The sequence below is a fragment of the Anser cygnoides genome, chromosome 1 (assembly GCF_040182565.1).
Source record: "Anser cygnoides isolate HZ-2024a breed goose chromosome 1, Taihu_goose_T2T_genome, whole genome shotgun sequence".
In the NCBI taxonomy this organism is placed as follows: domain Eukaryota; kingdom Metazoa; phylum Chordata; class Aves; order Anseriformes; family Anatidae; genus Anser; species Anser cygnoides.
The window spans coordinates 45390044-45413107 of NC_089873.1; the positions used below are offsets into that span (position 1 = coordinate 45390044).

General features: G+C 49.1%; 1 protein-coding gene across 1 annotated transcript; it reads right to left on the bottom strand.

The window, feature by feature from the left end:
- Nucleotides 1-13203: 13203 nt before the first annotated feature.
- On the bottom strand, nucleotides 13204-20410 carry LOC106045506 (retinoic acid-induced protein 3-like). Its single transcript, XM_013196070.3, has 4 exons — nucleotides 20193-20410; nucleotides 16305-17275; nucleotides 15230-15282; nucleotides 13204-14552 (listed from the first exon to the last, which is right to left on the bottom strand). The coding sequence occupies exons 2-4, from the start codon at nucleotides 17227-17229 to the stop codon at nucleotides 14460-14462; spliced, it is 1071 nt and encodes a 356-aa protein (XP_013051524.3). The 5' UTR covers nucleotides 17230-17275; nucleotides 20193-20410; the 3' UTR covers nucleotides 13204-14459.
- Nucleotides 20411-23064: the final 2654 nt, after the last annotated feature.

The window sequence follows — 23064 nt, forward strand, 5'->3', positions numbered from 1 at the left end:
TTTTTTAATATCCCTAATGATTAATTTAAGGTCTTTCTTAATTGGAGTCTGAAGAACCAATTGCAGTGTCTTCTGCTATTAGACAAAGAGTTCAGTCACCTTCCCACACGACCGATGAAGTACAAGACTAACAGAATTAAATGTTGCTCTTAGTATGAGAGGAGAGGATCTGAAATTTGACATGCATCATACTCAGACAAATGAGACAAATGAAACCTTTTACCCAAAGCGAAGTACCGAAATAAAAGGTACTGTACGGCGTGACAATTTTGGACACACTTTTCTGCTGGCAGATCTTTCTAGCTGTTTAATCACTGACTGTAGATGTTTCTCAATTCTCTTTATGAGTCATCTTTGCAAGGGAACGTCTTTCCAAATCATCATGTGCTGGCTCATTGAAATGTCTTCCATGAACTGTAGTATTATTTAGCAAGGGTACCCAGAAGAGGATGGTAGTTGGGATTAGTTACTGCACTGGTATTTATTTGGGGTAATTGAGTTCATGTAAATCCACATCTTTCATTCTCCAGTACCTTGCTTCTACCTGCACACTGGTACTTGTGCATGGGAAACCCAGGAGGAGCAAAAATCCTTTGAAGATGTAGAAGGGCGAGAGTTGTGCTGTTTCAGGGGGAGGGTGGTGTGAGGCTGAGCTGGATGGACATAGCACCTTGGTTGCCCCATAACTCGTGTCTCTACCCCCTCCAGATAGGGTTTATGCTGTGATGGGTGCAGCACACCCTGCCTTGTGTAGGCCTGTCTCCTCCCTTCATTCTGGGGAACGAAGATCTCCCTGGAAATCCCCAAAACAACTCTGCTTCTGCTGTGTTGCCATCTGCTTTGTGCAAGACTTTGGTACATGCCCTTGTGAAGATCCATGCTCTTCCTGCCCCAGGGAGGGGAAAAGCAGCAACCATGATTTCATGAGATACTGTGTCTTGGGAACCTGGCCTGAAACACCCTCCAGCTGGAAACCCAACCAGCTGATTTCAAAACGACGAGGGCCGTCCTGTGGATTTAGGAGTGTGAATGGGGAAACAGGCCTATATAACTGGAAAATGCAGTTATGGTTTCAGGCATATGGAGCGCCCAGGGGTGGTTTTGTTCTTCCCAGGTGTATTTTTTTGCTCTGATGGCGCATGGCCCTCTACCTCCAAACCTCGCCTTCAGGGTAGGCAGTGCCCTTTTCCCCCTTCACTCCTTGTGGCCCACTCCAGGCGCAGGTGGTTTCGGCTTTTTAACAGTTGCACAGGAGTTGTGTCTGAGATCTGCCTGGATCCAGGAATGAAGCCCAGATCTTGAACCAGGGGAGTCATCTGGCTGAAGACAGCTCTCCACAGAGTTGGTTTTTAACCAGGGGCACAAGTTCATTTATATACATTGCAATGGTGCTGTCTCTGGAAAAGAACAAGAGAGAATAATGCAAGTGTTTTTGTTTTTGTTTTTAATATATATATATATATATTATTTTTTTCTGTAGTATATGATTTAGGTTTCGGCTTTAAAAATTTTGTTTATTTTGAATGGAAGCCCAGAATGCACAGAACGTAGCAAAATTGCATAGACACAAACAGGGATTTTTGTTTCACCTTTCAAGTTACTCCTGCTCATGATGGTAAGGCAATAGCATTTGAAAAGGCTCTGGATGTTTTTCCTTTCCCTGGAAAGAAATATCTGAAAATAATAATCCTGAAGGAACAGTGGAAGCAGCTGCTTTCAGATTACTTTACTGAAAGCCACAAGATGCAACCAGGCACACCAAGGAGGTGGGGAGCTGCCACCCACCAGAGGGTCTCCTTGAGACTGCAGCTGCTTGTCCTGGGAGATGCAGCGACGGGGAGGAATGGGGGTCTCTCCAGACAGTCCTCATACGGAGGCAAACACAATCACTTTCCAAAATCCTGCAATCAACAAATCCATTTATCATAAATAGCCGATGCACAGCCTACTGTTATGACAAACTCTTCTGGAACAAGTCCAGCACCAGAATTATGACGAGCTAAAAATGATGTCTATTCCCATGGCTATAGACAGAGAGCTGCTACTCAGCAACAAATGTAACACCAAGTGCCGTAAAAATAGCCCCTCTGGAATTATTCAATGCTGGGGAGTTGTCATTTCAGAGGGGTAAAAATGGATCCGTTTTGTCACAAAATATGCATAATATGTATTCACAGTCTTATAAATAGCGTTTATAAAATTATGTGTGTAATTTTATCTTAAATTGATGCTGAGCAAACAGACAAAACAATCAACAAGAACTTAGCCCACAACTTTTGTTCTAGGGAGAAATCTTGGTTCCTTGTAACACCTTAGATAACTTCAACACTGTTGTCTTAGAAATGCAGATGTCAAAAGTGACCTTTCCTTCTCCATGTCCCTCCTTTCTTTCTTTAGCATAGTTTTAGTAAAAAAAAAAATCTTGGTGTCCCAGATTTTGCAAGTGGAGTCACAAACGTGACGGAAATTCAGTTGCTGAAATGGGGCTCTAAGCTAGAGTCAGGGTCAATAGCTGTGATATAGCTTGAATGGGCTCTAAAAGGAGCATTTGGGATGGTGCTCTTTGGATTCCTCTATCAGTACTCTCCTTCCTGATCCAGGTCATTCACCTCACTGCCTGTGCAGCACTGATGTAGGGACAAAGCACTGGTACTGGTGGGTGAAGCAGGTGAGGAGAGGTACAAGTCTGACTCCTTGGAGGCTGCTCAGCATCTTTTCTTTCCAACATGTTGGCTTTGCTGAAAGGCAGCAGATGCAAGTGTAAAGGCTTCCCTGCTGTCCTGCCCCGGGCTTTTCTTCCTGCCATCTCCCCTCAAAGCCCTGCTGAGGGTCCTTCTTAACTCTAAAGGTGGTCGCATCACATAGTGGTCAAAGCCCTAGGGAGGAGAAGGAGTTGGGAGTGGGGAAGAAGACATGCAGGGAAAAAAATACTGGAACAGTGGAGCCATAGTGCAGCAGATCTCAATGTGCCACCTCATAGGAGAGGGTGATGATTTTATTTGAAAAAAAACCTGGCTTCATTCGTTGATGAAAGATGTATCTATACATGTCATAAGCAGCTGGATGCCAGTATCTAAGTGGCAGTTTACTCTGGGAGGGATGGCCACAGCTGTCACCAGTGGGACAACCTCTGCCGGTGGGGTTGCCATCAGCGTTGCTGAGGAGCAGCAAAGCCCTAAGAGCAGGGCAGTTGTCCCCTGTTGGTAATTGATCACCTCTGCAGCCTTTCAGAGCCTGGAGGAAGCAGGAGGCACATACCTGCCTGCAGTCTCCCTCCTCCAGCTCCGTGCCAGATGGCCATAGGGACCTTCAGGCCATAGGGGAACTGCAGGGGGGGGAGCTGGGCGCACACACCAGGGGTGTCACCCCCCCATGACACCGTGCCTCAGAGCTGTGTTTGTGGTTGTGGCATCTCCTGATACAGTGCCCGAGCGGGTGCAGTTATGCTGTGCTGACCAGGGGGGATAGGGCGGTTTAAAAGCAAGATGCAGTGAATGAGAGAGGAGAATAAAATGGGCTCCCCAGAACAGTGCAACTGCACAAGACGGCAGCTTTGCTAAACTTGGAAATCATTTAAATTGTAATGCTTTTCTTTAGAAATCAGCATTAAAAAGCACCTCTAATGAAATGTGATGTTTTTCTTTGAAAAAAAAATATCTTAGAATTCTACATTAAAAAGAAAAAAAAAGATTTTCAGCTTTTTCATATGAATCCACAAAATTCAATAAATATTTTTTGGGGAAAATGACATTCCTCTTACCGTTTTACTGAAATTATCAAATGGTTGCCAGGACAACTTTCCAATAGCACTGGGGTTCACATTTCTGCTTCTTGAAGGGTCAGGAAGGTCTTGGTCAGAGAAATCAAGGAATAGACAAAAATGTCAGAACAGTGCTTTGATGTTTTCCTACCTCTTGCTAAATCAAGAAATATTGCCTGCTAATGTGATAAAAAGGCGTGAGGCTAGCAGGGGATTTATGCCCTCCTGGAGACATGGTGTGCTAGCTCTCCTCCAAGTTCTCTCATGCTATTTCCATGGCAACTCCATATAATGATAACTCCCACTGATTTTCTTCTTTTATCTGTTATTTTGGTCCCAGATAGTGACGGAGCTGAGGAATACATTTCTTTCACACCATTTGATGCCCATCACCAGCCTGAAGTAAATAATGTCCTCATTCTTCAGACCTTTAGGAAGTGCAGTTAGTTCACAGCACTTTGGGGAATTCACCTGCAGAGCTGGACAGAGCTGAGGCAGGAAAATCAGTGCTACAGAAGCTCAGAGGAAGCTGCAAAGAGTGAATGCTCACTGTCAGCACAAGGTGACAGGAGCACATCCTGCTCCTGCCCTTCTCCTCCCCTTGGCTGGGATAACAGCTGGAGGAGAGGTAGGAGGTCACGGTGCAATGGGGGAATGCACGACCTGTGTGCAAGGAGGTGCTTCTCTCCTGACCACGGAGAGGAGGCATCCATGGAAGTACTGCCACCCCCCTCCTCCCCCCCTGCTCTCTGCTCGTGATTGCAGAGACGATCCAGCTCACGAGACAAGGGGCAGGAACTTCTCCCAGGCAGGGCTGCAGCCAGAGACACCCTTGACCAAGTGCCTCCAACCCGTGACTTCCTCGCTCTTACGAAATCCCTGCAGCAAGCTGCTGCTGCTGGGTGATTTTACATAGCAGAAGTGGCAGGCAGGCAGCTTGTTCAGGAAAAACCTGGGCTTGCTTCATCAGGACAGGACAGGGCAAATTGTCAGGACTGGGGCAGAGAGTCCACTGGGAGCCTGAGTCCAGCTGCTAGCGTGGGCTGAGGCCAGCTTCTGTGCTTGGGCCAGTCAGTGCCAGTGTCCCCTGGCCTGCCTTCCTTACTTCATGCCGTGAGAGCACCCCGGTATCTTGGCTTTCTTCATTTCTTCACATGGAGATTCCCACTCAAGCAAGTGCTCAGTGCCAGCTGAAAGAGCATCCTCCTTCAGGAGGGAAGCTTAAACCCCACCGATCCATTTGGTGGTGGTGCCCCTCCTGAGTAAGGCTGCTGCTCCAGAGAAGAGCTGTCCTACTCCGACCAGCCCTCTGCCCTGCAAACCAGCAAGAGCTTGGCTGGGGCTGTTTTAGCAGCGAGGCTGATCATGCGAGAAGCGATTCGGTTCTCTGCATGTAAGGAGCCACCGGTGTGTGCATGGGAGGATGTGTGGCTGCAGGAGCTGGTGTGGATCAGCTCCTGGCTCCCCTGCAGCCACCCCTGAGCCAAGGCAGGGACTGCAGGCACACGTGTTTCCCTACACACCACCTCCACTGCGCGAGAGGAAAGAGGGCTCCATGCCCTGAGTCCATGCCTGGAGCAGCCTGGGTTTGAATCTCTTCTCCGAGTGTCAGACAGCACCCTGGGTGCGAAGGCCAACAGCCACCTAGGCACGGTGACAATATGACCTTCACCCTGTGCCCTGAGTGAAGCAAACTGCATTTCCCCATCACGCGGGCAAGCCAGAAGGATAAGCACGTGGAAGGTCTGTCTCATGTAGGAGCCTTGGCAATTCAACAGACACACCAAACACACAATAGGAGCATTACTAAATGCCAAATCTGAGGTCACCAGTACAAACTCAAGTCCAGTGCCTTGTCCACATGTATTACGATGATCCCATCAATCACAAACAGCTCCTTATTCCCCAGGGCAGAACAGGCGGTAAAGTCACGGGGTTAAAGACAGCGGCACATCTTTGCTAAAAGGGAGGCCACGAGGATGCATTTCCAAGCTCCCCATATAAAATTTTAACAACATACATGCATATTTATTTCCTAGGATTTTGCTAAGACACATATACCCATAAAAATGATTCTTTCCAGCCATACACACACAGATGCCTCTAACATGAGAACTAAAGCCAATGAAACTTTTGTCAGTGATTTTAACATCAAGTATTTAACTTTTTTTGTCCCAGATTCTCACTTCAAATACATCATGATGCTTCTATTAATTTCAGTGTGAGCATTTGTATGCACGGCTGGAGATGGAGCAAACCTCAAAAGCTGATTACATTTGAAGAGTGCACTGTGAAAGAGAAATCAGGAGAGACGCTACCAAGCATTTCATCTCTTTGGGTTCCTGTAAAGGAGCATATAGCTTCTTTTAGCGTTTACACATTTGTTCAATGTAGAGAAATTTACTTCCACTTTTAGAATTTGCCACCAGACAATAAAGGCAAATGTTATTCAAAAAAAGACAAGGTGCATAATGAAACTTTCAGAGAGGCCCTTCCTCTGTCCCACCCCTCTTGTCTCCAGGATTTGGAAAAAAAATCACTTGTAGCTAGAACCAGGGCCAGACACGCTGGTAAATCTTTAGGACTCCTGTTGGATGAAAAATGTGGTGGCCACAACATCCAAAGCGCTGGTCTTGCGTGAACTCACTCTAATACTGTGCATTGGTTACAAAATGTTTCGTGATCCATCCTCCTGGGTAACTCAGCAGACAGGGGCGTGTGTCCGTGCTGGCTGGAGATGCCCCTGCCTGGCTCCAGCAGGTGGCAGAGCAGGAGCCTGATATTGCACCAAAACGGAGGTGGTTCTAGGTTTCAGGTCCTCACGTGGGACAGGTTTCACCTGTCTTCCAGGGAACTCACCAAAGTGCAGCAGGAGCAGGGTGGCATTGCCAGCGCTGCAGTGCTGCGAGAGCAGCAGGCCCCAGGTCATTTGGCATGGCATGATAAGAACCCACAGTCCTTCCAGCAGCCTAGCAGCCACCCGTGCCTCACAGAACCTGCTGTCCGAGCAATACAAGCTGGAGGAGATGCTCTCCACTACCACCCCAAAGTCAGGCTCCTCTGTGTGTGACGTGGGGCAGGCTGTGCGATGTGCTCAGCTGCTGCAATTTGGCCCCCCGTGAGTCGTGCATGCTTCCAGAGGGCCTCAGAGGGAAGGGGAGATGCTGTGCTTTTCTTACAGAGAGCTCACACCAAGCTTGGCTGTGGTGCAGCCGCGAGGGGCTCAGCAATTGAAGCATGCCCCCAGTTCTGGCTGTGGTTCTTCCCCAATAGACTCTGCCTTTTCTGGCCAAATTCTTGCCTTTCAGAGCCATCTCTTGGGCCCAAAGCTGTGTGGCCCAGATTGGAAGCACACTAAAAACCAAACAGATGCTTGTTTATATTAAAGTCATGTGTCTTCTACATGCCTGTTACAAACAGATTCTGGGGCTGGGGCTGCCAAGGCAGGCCCAGATGTGGAGCTGTCCTTTCCCTGCTCTGTGCTGTGCAGCAGAGGATGTGCAAGGAGTGGTAAGGCCATCTCCTCAAGGAAACCTTCCAGATTGTCGTTAGAGCTGATTTCCAGCCCAGACTTCCTCTCTTTCTGTGGACAGTGACAGCAGAAAAGCTGCTTTTGATGCAGCTTGAGACTACTCTGAAACAGATGCAATCTCATATGGCTGAGCGTACCTTGGCCCGCCAGACTCTCTTCTCACAAACCAATAGCTTACCATGCTGCCAGAAACTCCCAGGTAGATCTGTCATGCTGGAAAATTTGCATGCTTTCCTCTGCTCCATAGACCACTCAGAGAGACAGATAGATGGGTTGATAGACTTTTCAAGCCTTTTCCCTTTGAACAAGCACACACATCCCTGCAGAAGTCACTACATCTTCTTTTGAGGTGACCTGCATTTGCAAGTTGGGCATTTAATCCTGGCTCTGCCAAGGTGTCATCTGACAGAAAACATTTGCCATCTGACACCCAAAATATTCGACATAGCAAGGGGGACCAGAGCACATCCTTGCCATATAGTGGTGATGGCAGTTGCGGGGCACGGGGAGAAGTGACACGGACGGCGTGTGTTATCTACCAACAGCACCTTGCAACGTTATCCACCTCCTGCTTCTCTGTGTAACAAAACTGTCCTGCACACATCGCTGCCATCTGTCACCAGCTCTGCTGCTGGGGACCTCCTCTCCTGCTGACCCACACAGGCAGAATTTGGCAGCCTCCATCTGAGAGGCTGCATGGCACGGGGAGCGGAGCTGGTGAGCCGTAACCTGCCCGGACACCCAGCCTGCTGGCAGCGTGTCCTCCCACACACTCGCTGCTCGGTCCCAGTGGCTGTCCATCTCCCGCGGCCTCATGAAGCACCATGACTTTGTGCCCTAGGCTTTGGGGAATGACCTATGGGGAACAGCCTCCTTGCCACAGACACCTCACCAGAGCTGGGCAGGAGGCTCCCCAGGCAGTCGTTTCTCCCTGGCAGCTGCAGTGCAGTCAGTTAGGAAGAGGCTGGTTGAAATCAGACCAAACTGTGCCCAAAATAAAATGAGCTCAGAGAAGCTTTTTGTATTGCTGTGTAAAACAAGCTGAGCGGCACAGTGGAAAAGCTTCCCCTTTAGGATGGATATATATTTTTTTCTTATTGGAACATGCTGAGTCAAAGAAATGAAGTCATTTCATGGGAGCAAAATTGCAAATTTTGTTGAAGTTCAAAGAAAGACTGTGATTTATTTTATTTTTCTTTATTTTATTTTATTTTATTTTATTTTTCTTTATTTTATTTTTCTTTATTTTATTTCTCTTTATTTTATTTTTATTTTATTTTATTTTATTTTATTTTATTTTATTTTATTTTATTTTATTTTATTTTATTTTATTTTATTTTATTTTATTTTATTTTATACTATTTTATTTTATTTTGTTTTGTTTTGTTTTGTTTTATTTTAATTTGTTTTATTTTAATTTATTTTAATTATTATTTTTTCAAGCAGGACTCCAGCCTGTTGGCTCTGCTATGACCCCCCGGACGCAGAGCCCCCCCCAGCCCCGCAGCCCCCCAGCGGGGCCCGCTCCCGGGGCCGCGCCGCGCTCCGCGGAGCAACGGCGCCACCCAGCGGCCGCCCGCGGGACTCGCCGCGGGACCCGGTGGGCGCTGAGAGCATCCTGCGCCCCCCCTGCACCCCACAGCACCCTCGGCACCAAGGTCAGCCAGGGGCAGGAGCTGCGGTGGGGTCTGCCTGGGCAGGCAGGCGGTGAAATGAAGGAAACAGCAGACACCGCTGTGTGTTGAAGGCAAGGTGTTCTCTTTTTCACTCCTGAGTGTTCCATTAGAGAACAAGATGCCCGTTTTGTAAGCCACAACCTTTGATTTCTCCTCAAATACACCTGCTACTGGTTTAATGGGAGAAACTCCTCAGCCAGGTGGAGCCCCAGATGATGCCGGAGAGTCACTTGGCCCCTCCACGCAAGGCCAGCCTGGCCAACCCAGATTGCAGCTCCTGCCGGCACTTAAAAAAAAACACTTTTGCAGGAAACAGTGCTCCTTGTAGCTAGTGTGGTGTTCCACTTGTCACCATAGTGAAGGCAAAGCAAACACCACTTTCCCTCGAAAGGTTGGCCAGGAGACACAGCAATGTTGACTTTAAGGGAGGGCGAGGATCCATGTAGGACGGAGCTTGGTGCAGAAGGCTGAGTGTGCCGCAGGCAGGGAGAAGGGACAGGACCAGTACCAGGTCCATATGGGGAATCAGGGCTTGTGGATCGGGGCAGGGACCCCCCTCTCTCCAGGGAAGAGTTCCCATGGTTGTGTGGCAGAGGAAGGGCACAGATCCACTGAGGGCAGCTGGTCACCAGCATCTCACCAACCCCAGCCTGGGCAGAGTGACGCTGACCAGGGCTGTGCTTGTTGAGGCTGAGGGCACCTCTGCTCTGCCTCCAGAGCCCCCAGGAAGCTTGAAAATATCAGCAGGGGGCCTTGGGATTCCTTCCACAGTGCTGCCCACCAGGAGAGGTGCCTGCAGCCCTTGGCTCACGAGTAGCCTTGGTTGCTGTTTCTGGCTCCTGTACACGTGCCTTAGAGATGAAACCTCAGGACTGCGTCATCACTCCTATTTATAGCCACACAAGTTCCTCCAGGGCAAAGGGATTAACTGGTTCTGGGGAAAATGAATCTGAAGAAGGCATTGCCCAGCCTTGTGTGCTCACGGCAGTGTAGGCTGAGCACATACTAGGCTGCATGAGTAAGGGTGAAGTCAGCAAGGTGAGGGAATTGGTTCTTCCCCTTTACGTAGCACTTGCGAGGCTGTATCTGTAGTACTGTGCCCAGTTTTGGCCTCTCACTGCGGCAGAGAGATTGATCAAGCTGAGGAAGTCTGGCAGGGGGACCACTGAGACATCACAGGCTGGCTGGAGGCAACACCAGGAGGAGAGACTGGGGGAGCTCAGCCTCAGAGAAGAAAGGCAAAGGGGCATCCTGCTGCTGCTGGCTATTTAGCAGATGGGGGCTGTAGAGAAGACGGGAGCAGACTTTCTTAGAGGTTCACAGTGAAAGGACAAGGGGTGACAGCTACAAGCTGCAACAAGTGAAATTCTGCTTAGAAACAAGAAAAAAATAGTCCTAGTGAGTGATCAAATCTCCATCCTTGGAGGTATTCAGAGCTTACCTAGACAAGGCCCTGACACCCTGGTCTAGCTCTGAAGTAAGCCCTGCTTAGGAGCTGGACTGGACCCCTCCAGAGGTCCCATCTGACCCAACTGTCTGTGTGACTCTGCATTTCTGCTCAGGTGCAGAGAAGAGCTGGGAACGAGGAAGAGCCTCAGAGCCACCAGCTCCCTGCTAGTGTGGGAGCTGGTGCTTTCAAGGGAGCTTGGGGCAGAATAAAGCAAGAGGCATCCAATGCGTGACCCACACTCTGCCAGCTTTTAGAGCTTGTGTTTGCCTTTCAGGCATTGCAAAACCAGTCCCTCCCTAGGGATTGTGCGTGTCACTGGGGACCGGACACCCCCCCTGTGCTGGGGACGGTCACCTCTGGCAGAGGAGCACCACCACATTGGGCCAACAGTTGCCACATCTGAGGCGTGTCCCCGGGATTTGGCTCCCCGTGGATCAGAGCTGACTGAAGAGAACTTCGCCCTGCCAGCCCCCCTCCAGCCCCCGTGAGCCATGCACAGCCTGAGTCACCTGGTGACACCCCTGAGTGTCCCATACCGAAACAGGGAGGGGAGTGGGTGGTAGCACAAGGGACATCTGAAGGAGGGAGCCAGCTGTTGGTCGTGGTAAGCGCTGGGGCGGTGAAGGAGTGAGGTCCTTCCCCATGCCAGGTCCTGGCCCTGCTGGCCCTGTGCTGTGCCCCGAGGTTTTATGGCACCCCCTGCACCAGTGTCTGCTCAGGCACGTGGAGCCTGGCAGCCCTGGCTAGGCCCTGCACCCCAGCAGTGGTGCTCCCATTCCTCACCCTTCTCCTGTAACACCCTGACCTACAGATGCTAAAAAAATAAAGCAGCCGGAGCCTCCTCCACTCACTTGTTCCTTCCAGGTCTGGCCTATCCTGCCCCACCAGTTCAGGATTTCCCTGGGGCACGTGTGTGTGACTAAGTGGCCGTCTGGGTTGGCTGGCTCACGTTGCTGTGCTGTCCTCTGCTCATTTGCAAGGAAAGAGGAAACTGCTGCTTTCCCCAAAATCCTCTCCTGAGGTTTATGGAGCCCCGGGCTGCCCGTGGTGCCTCCTGCAGGGCAGCACCATCCCGCCTTCCCAGCCAGCTCCCAGTGCCACCGAGATCTGTGTTTAATTTGGCAACTAAATCGGCCCTCACCCAAAGCTACCTCAATATTGAACAACTGCAAGATATCTCTGTGCAGATGAATATTTTTCTCGTTATACAGTGTTAAAAAAAAAAAAAAAAAGGACTCTGAAAGGCACTGTAAATCCATGGGGGGGAGCGGGGGGGAAGGGAATTTCACTCTGTGTGGAGCAGCGTGCACAGTAACAATCAATTAATCACAAAAATTTTTGTCCCCTGCACCAATGGAAGTGCATATGATATACCTCCTCCCCCCTGGTTGTGCTGCCTCTGGGACCAGGCGCATCTGAGAGGCACCTTTTGGTCTGTGCCAATCCATGAGGGAGTTGATTTATGCCTGGGATCCACGGAGGTGCAACACACATCGCTTGACTTGGTTTCTCTTACTCAGATGGCACCAAGCTCCCCCCACGCTCACAGTGTTGGCAGCAGAGCAGTTTTGGAGGCAGTGTTACCTTGCCCTCAACTGCACCAGTGGCACTTCACTCCCATGACTGGGAGTTGGATGGAGAAGTTTTAAAAGCCATCACCGTAGAAGTAAATGTACCTCTGTATCCCATGGGTAGCCAGACCCCAGTAAAACCCTTGTATTTGGGAAGAAACGGAGATTCACAGAAACACCCAAGTGCCTCAGAAACCTGGAGTGAGGAACTCAGCTCTTATTTCTCCTTTTAGCCTGTCCCTTTACTCCGCCAGGCCCCACTGAAGCAGGGGATGGCTCTGTCTCTGTTTACCACGTTTTGGGCTCCTCCTGGAACACCCTCTAGCTACATTTAAGGCATCGGTGTCACCACACCAGCTTAAAAAGCCCATTCCTTGAAAGTTTGGTCTTGTTTCAAGCACATCCCACCTACCTCCAGGCTGCAAGTCAATAACTTGTCTCATGGTTTCACCTGCCCCCTTCCCAACCTGCTCACTGATATTATATCAGTACCCCTGAGTTTTTTCTCCCATTCTCTGTGTTACATGTGTGGAACTGGGTAGGTTAGAGGGGAGAGGAGTAGAGGAGGGATATGTGGGAGCCTGACATGCCATGGACATACCATGGAAAAGCTAATGGGAGAGAAAGTCTCTAAATTGGGAGATTACAGCCTCATGTCAGCAGGAGATAGTTTTAATTATTATTATTGCTTTGATATTGTTTCTGCTTTCAAATAAAAATGTTACATGGGTTCAGAACATCAGAAAGATGTCTTTTTACAAGCTGAATTAAATAAACACCTACAAATTTATTTCCTATCCCTGATAATGCAAGTACCCAGCAAGACGTAAGCAAATAAATACAGGAGTATAGACCCAGCAGACACAAGAAAATGCTGTGATGAAAAGGTCACATCCTTTCTCCTTCATTTGCTTGTTGTGGTTTGAGTTTAAATTTCTTCATTCCTTGTGCACTTGCAGCATTGAATCAGCTCTCTGTATTCAGGAAAAGTAGCACGGAGAAGCTCCCAACCCCATTCTGAATCCTCAGGCAGCTGATCACTGGTCCATAGCGACAGCTCTGAAGAAGCCAGCAACTCTTTCCCATTTTGCCCCCAAATGTAATCTCTTAGGTGGCCCACTCCAAGCCATGGAGAGCTGCTGCTGTCAACCCCTCACCCCACCTGCCATTGGAGGAACCATGTCCCCAAGGAAAAACACCAGTCTCTCGTAGTCAGGCTGTTCAGGTTTTTATTAATTAAATATTCCATATACAAAGTACTAAATAAATATATAGCTGTGTCAGACACCAGTGTACCATACACACAGACCTGGAGAGCTCTGTGTATTTATATGTGAAATTCCACGGAAAGCTATTTGCCAAATGTAAAGCAGGCTGCAGAGTGATTCAGCTCTGCAGGCTCATTGCTCATCACCAGGGTGCAGTCCTCGCAGCACAAGTGCGGGCACATATGTGCACACACTCGTGTTCGCTCATTCCTGGGACGAAGGGTGCCCATCCTCCGTAGCCTGGCTGATTGGGAAATGTCAGTGTTAATGCCACAGAAACATTTGGGAGGAAGAGCTCAGAGGTGCATGGGACGGGGTCCCACTGGGGCACTGCAGGCAGCTGCAGAGAAGGGGTTTTGTCGGCAGGCACCCACAGGCTGGGGTGGCAGGGAGGGTCTGCGGGGCACAGCAGGCTCCCTGGGGGGCTCAGTGAGGCTCGTGGTCAGGAGTTAGAGCTGGGGGGGAGGCTGATGCTAGAGGGCAAATCAGAAAATGTGTCAGTAAATATGTGTGGATGTTTTTATGCCTTTTAATTTTCTTCATCATGTATGGTCCCTAGCTGATGGATCTAAGAGAAAAAAAGGAATACCATTTATTTTTATTGTTTTTTTTTAAATCTCTCTCTGTATCTCTCCTCCACTGATTCTGGAGGAGAGCCAAGCAGGGCTGGGGGCAGACACAAAAGTGATGGTGGTTAGATAAGGGCACCTTGCTAGTACCTGCGATGTGCTCGCAGGTGGGTAGGAGCCAGGACATGCAGGGCTGATGCTCTTGCTCCCTCCTGTTCTCCCGTCAGACGTGGGCAGCCACGTGGGCTGATCTGGGGCAGAGCAGGTCCCATGCCCAGCTGATGATCTTGCTACTCTAGCTCTGCAGCATTCCTGCTGAAAATAGGACAGGACAGGCTCTTCCCGGGACATTTCTCTATCTGAAGAGATGAGCTCCATCCCACGGAGAAACTGGGTGAGCAGGGACAGGATTGCTAGAGCCATGTCTGAAAGTTGTGTTCGAGGAACGAGAGGGGGCTACAAGGGTGCCTGTGGGAGAACCGAGGGAAAAGAGGGCCCCTCTCCTTATCATCAGCATTGCCAGTGGGGGTCTGAGACTGTCTCTTCTGCAGGATCAGTGCACTTGTCACCGTGTGGCCCATTCCCCGGGCCTCTGCTGATGGGTGCTCAGTCTCTTTGCTACCTGCAGAGCTGTTACATGGGGCCTTTCCCACCAGTGTAGTCATGGTATGGGCTTGTCTGTGCCTTGGGCCGAGGGATGGAGAAATCATTCCGGGTGTCGATGGTCTGAAAAGGAAGTGAGAAAGTTTTTACTTTCAAAAAATGGAAAAAAAGTTATGAAATAGACATAAAAATACAGGGGGAGGGGGAAACAGAACTGAAGGTTTCCCAAGAGTGTGACTGATGACGCTGCAGAAGAAGATTCTGGCAGCAGAAACCAGCTGCTGAGACATGCCTCCAGAGGACATGTGAGGACAGAAGGTGAGCTACTAGTCCTGGCCAGGCCGTGGGCTGAAGGAGGACTGGTGAACGCACACTGCATCGTGCAGGCTGCCACTCTGGGCCTGCACTACCAACCCGTGGTGATGGCTGGTGGGAATATATTCAGGTCATGGGCTGGGAAAAGGAGCAGTCTACTGAGGAAGGGTCACAGAGTATTGCAGGAACCGTGCTCAAAGAGAGGACTTCTTATGTGATGTCACATCAAGAATTATTGAAAACCACAACCTGAGATTTTGCCCTGGGTCCCTCTTGCCTTCCATGGTCACAGGCAAACCCTCCCCGCAGCCACAGGCACCTCCACAGGCACACATCCTGGCATCACCTAGCTCCATAACCATCCACCTGCCTCTGCAGAGCCTGCTATATGCCCATCTGTCTTTGTCCCTTCTCCTCCCCTTCCAGTCAGCCCCTGGACTGCGGCCTACATCTGGTGAAATGGGTGAAAAGGGGTGTGAACTTACCTTCAGCTGAAAATGAGAAGAGTACGGGGAGTAGCTGGGGTCTTCCCTGTCTCCTGAGTCACAAGACAAAATGGGGGAAAAGGTAGTGAGTTAGCGTCACTTGGTAGCTCAGAAATACCACACCAAGGGAGACTTAAGAGCCTGCAACTATGTTAGCAGCTGATTTTAGTTTAACCAAACTCGATGCAATATGCAGGCAGGAATGCATTAAAATCCATGGGTGAGTTTCTTATTAAACATTTCCTTATGAAATCAGGACTGAATAGTATTGCAAATAATAGGACATAGGTGGCCTTGGAGTTTAGACCACCTCCTGTTGTCTCATGATTACTCTTCTCCTCTCTGGCCAAATCTCTCCAAAGGACATTCACAAAACCCCCTCTGCAGTACTCCCTGAGAGAGCACATCCTTTCTCTGCTATTCTTCGACAAACCAGGAGGTCTGACTGCAGTGGACAAACGTGATCTCAACAGCAGATCACTGGGATCTGCTGAGAATCATACTGTTCACAAGGAGTACAGTCACACCTCCCCTCCATAGCTTTGGAAGGTCTCAGCTGATAAAATGTTTTGCTTTGTCCCAGTAGCGATGAGACTTAGATAGCAAAGTAAGACCTCCGTGCCTCCTTTTTGGATGTGGGATTTTATTTTTAAATGGATAATGGGAACAAGATCTGAACTGGAAGAAAAAATCTCCCAGGTATAACTTGGAGAGGTCCCAGGTGCAAAAGCATTGCTAAGAGACAAAAAAAAAAAACTGTCCTGATTTTTTACCTGGACTTTCCAGACATAATAGAGTCATAGGAAATTACCTCTCAGCCTGACACACCAGGACACTCAGTCACTCCTTCTACACATCTGTGGTTTCTGCTTTGGTCCTTACTCTTTTCCCTGGTCTGTCTAGAGATTCATTTCCATTTGCATTTCTTCATCAGTCTGAAACTTTTCTCTTTCCTACCTGTGAATTATTCATCATCTTCAAGTCTTGTCTTGTAGCCCTCCTACCTTTTTTAACTCATAAGTGGTGCATGCATGCTCAGGGCTGAGGGAGAGTGCAGTCAATCAATTCGTCATACCTCGCACAATTTCATCTTGGGTGTAGGCACGGTTGTCCACTCCAGTAGCCTGCTTTATGAATGTGGGCTGGCAGAAGTCATTTTCTGGAGGGTAGTCCTCCAGCTTCAGAGGGGCAGTGAGGAAGCAGATTTCAGGGACAATATACATTATCAAGAAGATCCATCCATTGGACACCAGAGCAATGGCCACAACAGGATCATCCCAGGCAGGTTTGTTTAAAAGTTGGTTGCCTTTTGTGAGCATAGTGATCCACACAACCCAAATGGCAATGGAGAACAGGACAGTGACAAAGATGTGTGCCCCGTGTCTCTTCCAGCTCTTGTATGGCCCACAGAATGTGAACATGGACATCAGGAAGGTCAAAGCCATCAGGAAGAGCACGTAGATCAGAAGCATGACAAAGTCCTTGTTGGCCTGCTCTGAAAGCATAAGCTGAAAATCATCTCTGTAATTTACTAGCATGGTGACTAGGTACTCAATGTTGATCACAATTTGCACGAGGGCAAAGGAAACAATGAGCAGCAGCAACACCAGCCAGGAGAAGGGCTTTTTTCCTCTCACTAGTTTGATGAGGTTGAAGGCATGGGTGAGAAGGCAGGAGAAGCAGAGTGCAAAGAGGACTCCAAATAGGAAGAAGCGAGTGGGGCGAGTATTTTCATTGCTTTTAATGATGAAGGCAAAAGTGAGACCAAAAATGCCGAGTGTTCCTAAGAGGAAGAAGAAGTAAATGGAGATCATGTGCCTCTTGTTGTTGTCTTGGACTTTACAGATGAGGAAGAAGAGGGAGCAGATGAGGAAAATGGTGACGAGGACTCCAGCTGTAGCCAGTGACTCCAGGACAATCCCCCAGGCCTGCTCCATGTCACAGAGCAGGAAGTAGTCAGAATGGATGCTGCCGCAGCCTCGGGGAACTGGCGTCGTCATCCTGGTGCCTTCTTGAACAACCCCACTGGGAAATGTTTCCTCAGAGCTGTAGAAAGAGAAAAGTCACAAGCTGTTGCATCAACCACCTGGGTGCTGCAGCGCTGGGGAAGGAGAGGACAGATGTCCATCCCCATCTCACCGGGCAAGGACACCGCAGTACTAAGGATGTGGGGCTGTGGCAGCAGAGCTGTCCCCTTGTTTGGCTCTGGCTCTCTATCAAAGGCAAGCCAAGCCCCTTAGCAGGAAGCGATTCACCTTACAAGTCCTCTGTACTGTGCGCAAGGTTGTGCAATGCTGCAGGAGCGTGGGCAGCAGGAGGAAGGTGAGGCCCTTTTGCAGGTGTTAGCCTGGTGCCCTGTGGCACTGAGACTGAGCTGCCTTGTCACTTTTGTCCCAGGTGATACAAGAGCATGTGTTAATCATGATACAGTTTACACTCTTTTGACAAGTTCAAACAACATCAGTATCCGGTACCAGTGAGCTCCAAAGATGAGCAATACAGAACAGGAAACTCTCCTTAGTTTGTTTTCCCTCTATTACTTTCTCTGAAACACTTGTGGCTTTTGTTTATGGGTATGAGTGAAAGGAAGCTTTAACTGCCTTTTATCCTGCAGATAACTAACTTGGATGCCTCCAGCACAACTCTTCTCAGTGCAATTTAAATAGCAAATAAAGGAAAATATTGAGGTTGTTCCACCTGGAGAAGAGAAGGCTCTGAGGAGATTTTATAGCAGTCTTCCAGTACCTAAAAGGGGCCTACAGGAAATCTGGGGAGGGGCTCTTCTGTCAGGGAGTGTAGTGATATGACAAAGGGTAATGGCTTTAAACTAAAAGGGAGTACGTTTAGATTAGATATTCAGAAGTTCTTTACTACAAGGGTGGTGAGGCACTGGCACAGGTTGCCCAGAGAAGCTGTGGATGCCCCATCCTTGGCAGTGTTCAAAGCCAAGCTGGATAGGGCTTTGGGCAACCTGGTATGTTGGGAGGTGTCCCTGCCCATGGAAAGGGTGTGGAATTAGATGGTCTTTAAGGTTGCTTCTAACCCAAACCATCCTGTGATTCTATGACTCTAAGATTCTATGAAACCAACCATGAACCCCAAGCTCACAGCCCTCCTTCTTCAGGGTAGTGCAGCAATAAGAACTATCCCAAATATCTCAGCCCCCTCCCCAAATTATTGCCTTGTGTAGCTAAAGGCCTGACATGTCAGAGCTAATATTGTCACTACGTGAGAAGTAACCAACAAGTCACTGCTCGAGGAGTCCATGAGTCAAGGAACCTAGCGTGTTCCTGCTGTCTCATCACGAAGAGTTCAGTGCTGGCTGAGTAAGCCTGGTTTAAGCCTGTCTCGCCAGGGGATCAAGGGGCTGTTTAGGTGAGCTCTGCCCATCGCCATGGGGAATTAAGTTGCCTACTTCTTTGGGAGCCTGAAGCATGTGCAGAAACCACTGCAAGAGGACGTTGGACGCTTTATTGCCCATTATGCAGGCACTGAGTGAACTTAGATCCCAGTGGCAGGTAGTGCTTTGTAGGTCCAAATTGTTCAGTTAGATTCAATCTCTAAAATCTCTCAAAATAGGAGTTTAGACACAATAGCAGCATGAAACATGGGAAAATCTGGCCTTAATGGTGACCTGCACTGGAAAGCACTGGAAAGTCTTTCTTTTCTGATATATCAACAAAAAAAGAGTTGATCTTGCTTGCTGTGCCATTTACCTTGATTTTCCCCCTCCAGAACAACATACTGCAATTACAAGGCTAGTGTTAAGACACATTCTGGGGAGAGGAGGTTGAGTCTTCAATAAATGGCAGCTGACCTAACCAAGGGATAAATGAAGGGGGAAAACATCACTGACTCACTCCCAGCCCCACATACACCTCAGTGTTACCTGATTAGAAATGGCGAAATATATTTCCAGCTTTTAACCTCACTCTGTTAAAGGAGATGTGCAGCTCTTCAAAAAGCTGGCTACAATAAAATGCAAAGTATGCGGGAGCTCTGGAATCTTGTGGAGAGAATGACGGTGAATAATACATGCAAAAGTTTTTGCAAATCATTATTCATAACATTATGGGGATTTACAGTCACTTGTACAAATAGTTGAGAGTTATCTTGACATTTGTGAAAAATGAATAATGAACCTTTTTGAAAAACTAGAGAGCAAATGCTACAATTCTATCCACAGAAAGTTGCTGTTGATCAGATCAATTTGTCTATTCCCAGCTCCGACAGGTCCAGACCAATGCCGGCTGTCGGGGCAGGTGGAGAGCCCAGAGAGCCAACGAGACCCCAGGGCAGCACAGAGCGCACACCTAGCTGTGGGACCTGTCTGATGCTTACTGCAAGTGGCGCTTGCCACACCACCAGCTGTTTGTTCCAGGCACTTGGAACAAACAGGATGTAGAGAACCTTCCTGTCTTGGAGAACTGGGCCACTTACTGTTATTTTTACTCCTTTTTCTTTTTTCCCAGGACGGATGGCATACGAGGTATGAAGAGTCTCTGCCTTGTCTCCCTCTCCCCAGAAGCTGAGCCTGCCCATCTGGCACTTACATGAATCTCCAGGATTTCCAGGGGCTCTGCAGTCTGTGCAAGGAAGCCTGTGCTGTGGTAATTTCACTACTGCTGCATCTGCATCACAGCTCACCCCAAACTGTGGTCCTCACTGTAGTGCTGAGTCTTCTCCCTCCAGCCTGAGCCTGTTCTCTCATTGATACTTGTGCATAAAATACGCCCATCCAGCCACAAATTTCAAATCACATCCCAGCGAAGTCTGTCATAACAACCCCAGCTCCAGCTGGCAGTCCCAGGTTAGAGTCAGGGGTGGGAGGCAGTCTCTGTTTGCCATGGCACCCCACGCACCCTCCTCTCCCACCCCTATATCCGTGGTCCTGCACGCCATCCCACCCCAGGCGCACAGCGTGGGTCCGCTCCGGATCCTGTAGGACATTGCCTGGAATTACCTTTGTGGGTCCTGCCCGGAGAAGGCAGCAGAGAGGCTCCAGCTGGAAGAGGCCACCTCCCAGCACACCAGTAACACAGTCACCTCCTCTCCTGTGACCCCAGTGGAGCAGCAGCCCTGCGCTTGCGCTCCCTGGGAGCTTTAAAAGCTGGAGGGCTGTGGAGGTGTGGCTGAGCACACCTATTCCAGTTCCACTACCTCTCCGACGCTGCTATGAAAATACGGTCCCCGTGCCAGGAAATGAAGTCTGGGCTCCTGACGTCAGCGGGGCAGTCACCCCTGCGGCAGGGTGGGGATGGAGCCTGACCCAGCCCAGGGTCTGTGCCGAATGCTGCTCAGCCAAGCGTCTGATAATGTGCTCCTCTGTCTGACTCCTGGCACCTGTAGGGGAGGGCCATGGCTATGAACAGAAGCGTGTCCCCTATCTGCTCCAAGCCCTTTGCCTGGGTGCATGCTTTCTTGCCAGATAACTGCTTTCGAGGTGGACATGGAGGAGGTCTCAGGATGCAAATGGCCCCATAGCACCTGGAGGAAGAGCAGCTGCAAGCCTGGCTCCAGGGACAGTTTCTCTGGGCTCTTGCTGGGACCTGCATCCGTGCGTGGGCACACGTCCTGCTGTCTCTCCTCTCATCACTTCCATGGGTGCCAGAGAGAGCCATGTGCTGCTTCCCAAGGGCAGCTTGCCTTTCCCGGGGCCTCGCTCTGCCCAGCCCTGCTCTCTGGCAGTGCAGCTCTGCCTGCTGGCAGGCACTGAGTCATGTTGTCCAAGGTGCTGGCCCAAATGGTGAAGGCAATGACAAATTCCCCCTTGCTCCACATTGTGCCTCTGGCCTGACACACCTATCAGCATAAATCCATTCAAAGCCGGGGGGGGTATCTTCAATGAGTTCGTGACTTCATCTACTGCTTCAAAAGTTACTCACTGGGAGTATTTTATTATTCTGATTAAAGAAATGACATTTGGGCCTATCCACACCAAGCCCCTAAGTCTGGAAATCCCTCCCACCCCATGAAGGACGTGATCCTTCCCAGCACTGTGGGAGTGGCTGCAAATGCCTGTGCGGAGGTCTGGGTACCAGTGGCTACCTCACCTGCATGTTCGTTCTTACTCTCTTAGTCTGGAGCCCCTGGTTTATTTCATTTGAATGTTGCACGTGGAGATAGTCACAAGCCATGTACAAATGTGTTTTTCTGAGTCCTCTTTTGCACACTCCCTAGAAGCAGACGGGGGGACTGCACGGATACCTGGCTCCTGGAGTGAACGGCAACACTTGGGGCAGCCGCTGTGTGGTGGGCTGCTCCTCGTGGCCTTCCTGCTTTCATTTCACTGGAAAAAGCTGAGGCTTCTCAGGAAAGAGCATAGCAGGTTTCTTTATATAAAATTAATCTTAACTTGAAAATAGGTCTCAGGCTCAGTGGGCCAGCCAAGAGGAGGCAGCTGTGAAAAATGAGAGGAGGAAAGAAGGGGGTGACGGAGAGGAGTTTAGCTCTGGCTCAGTGGGACCCAGCTGGTCTAGGAAGAAATCCCTAGAAGCTTTCAAAGGTCACCGGTCACTCGCCAACCCATTTGCATCTTGTCAGAGCACATTATGGATTGTCAGCTACTTTGCTACATTTACATAGACACACAAGACCCCATGGAAGTCAGCACGTCAAATTATATCAGGTTTGTGGGGAAAAAATGAAGAAAAGATAAGAAGATTAACACTGACATTTTCCAGAATGCCTGAGAAATCCTTGTGAGTCAGTCATCAAACACACTCTGTACTTTCAAGATACTAACTAATACATAGGGCTGGATTTTTACAAAACATCCCAAGTGACCAAGGAGTCCAAGGGCTGCTGAATTGTGGTAGAGTGAGAAGTGGTGGCCCATGCCCTCATGCTGTGCTGAGGAGGGTGGAGAAGTGTCACCAGTCTACATGAGAGCTTGCAGATGGCATGATGGTCACACCGGAAAGGTGAGGTGACTGTCACCTCACTTTAGGGATGGGATGCAACTTGCAGATAGGGGCACCTAAATTTAGATATTTATGGGTTATTACCTAATTGTGAGCTGGGTGTCTCAGAATTCATTTCAGATGCCACAGGGTATATTTCCAGCGGCTGCTCCAGGAGCACATACATGGATTTCCCCTACCTCCTGTATCAGATCTGGCAGCTCTGTGCAGATGTTTTGGATATCCTAAGGCATCTCAAAACACCTTAGTAAGAGAACATTTTTCCACTGAGTACTGATGTTCCACCAACTATTTCAGAGCTGAGATGTCCGGCTTATATGTAGGCACCTGGGTGTAGATGTTCACCATATGGGCTTCATTCTGGCACACCGACACTGATAAATTTGTCAAGATACTGTAGAGTAACTGAGTCACCAGCATGGGGCTGGCATATGGGATACAAGAGCTGTGGGAAGCTACCCTTCTGGAGCATCTGCTGACACTGGATAACCCAGGGGATCTCAGACAGCAGTAGTGTGTAGTCAACTGAATTGAGTCCCAGGTGTCTACAGAGTAGACTTCTTCATGTGAGCCTGTTGTCCAGATTGCCACTGTGGCTGGTGAAGAAAAAGAAACACTTCCAGTGGAGTTTCAGTTGACCTGCTCTGGATGAAACAAATCACACCTAAGAAGTACTATTTTCCCTCCATCAGAGAGAAAGTGAGATAAGAAGTAAGGTAATTAATTCAGATATAGATCTTTATACCTGTCATCTGAATTGCATACCAAGCCTCCAAAATCATTGCAACACAAGACAGTAGCAAAAAACTGGTGATGTTGGCAGGTCCCTTGGGTTGGGAGGCTGTTGGTAGCAAATCAGTTTGCTTTGGCCATAGCATGGGCCTGGAAAGCCAAGCTGGCTGCTGGTGAATG

What these genes read in the sequence shown, in the direction of transcription:
- LOC106045506 (XM_013196070.3), bottom strand. Translation starts at nt 17,229, where the DNA reads ATGACGACGCCAGTTCCCCGAGGCTGCGGCAGCATCCATTCTGACTAC. An exon ending in CCAAGATGAAATTGTGCGAG is followed by an intron (nt 15,283 to 16,304) that starts GTATGACGAATT and finishes CTTGTGACTCAG; the next exon opens with GAGACAGGGAAGACCCCAGC. An exon ending in CTTCTCATTTTCAGCTGAAG is followed by an intron (nt 14,553 to 15,229) that starts GTAAGTTCACAC and finishes CTTCCTTTTCAG; the next exon opens with ACCATCGACACCCGGAATGA.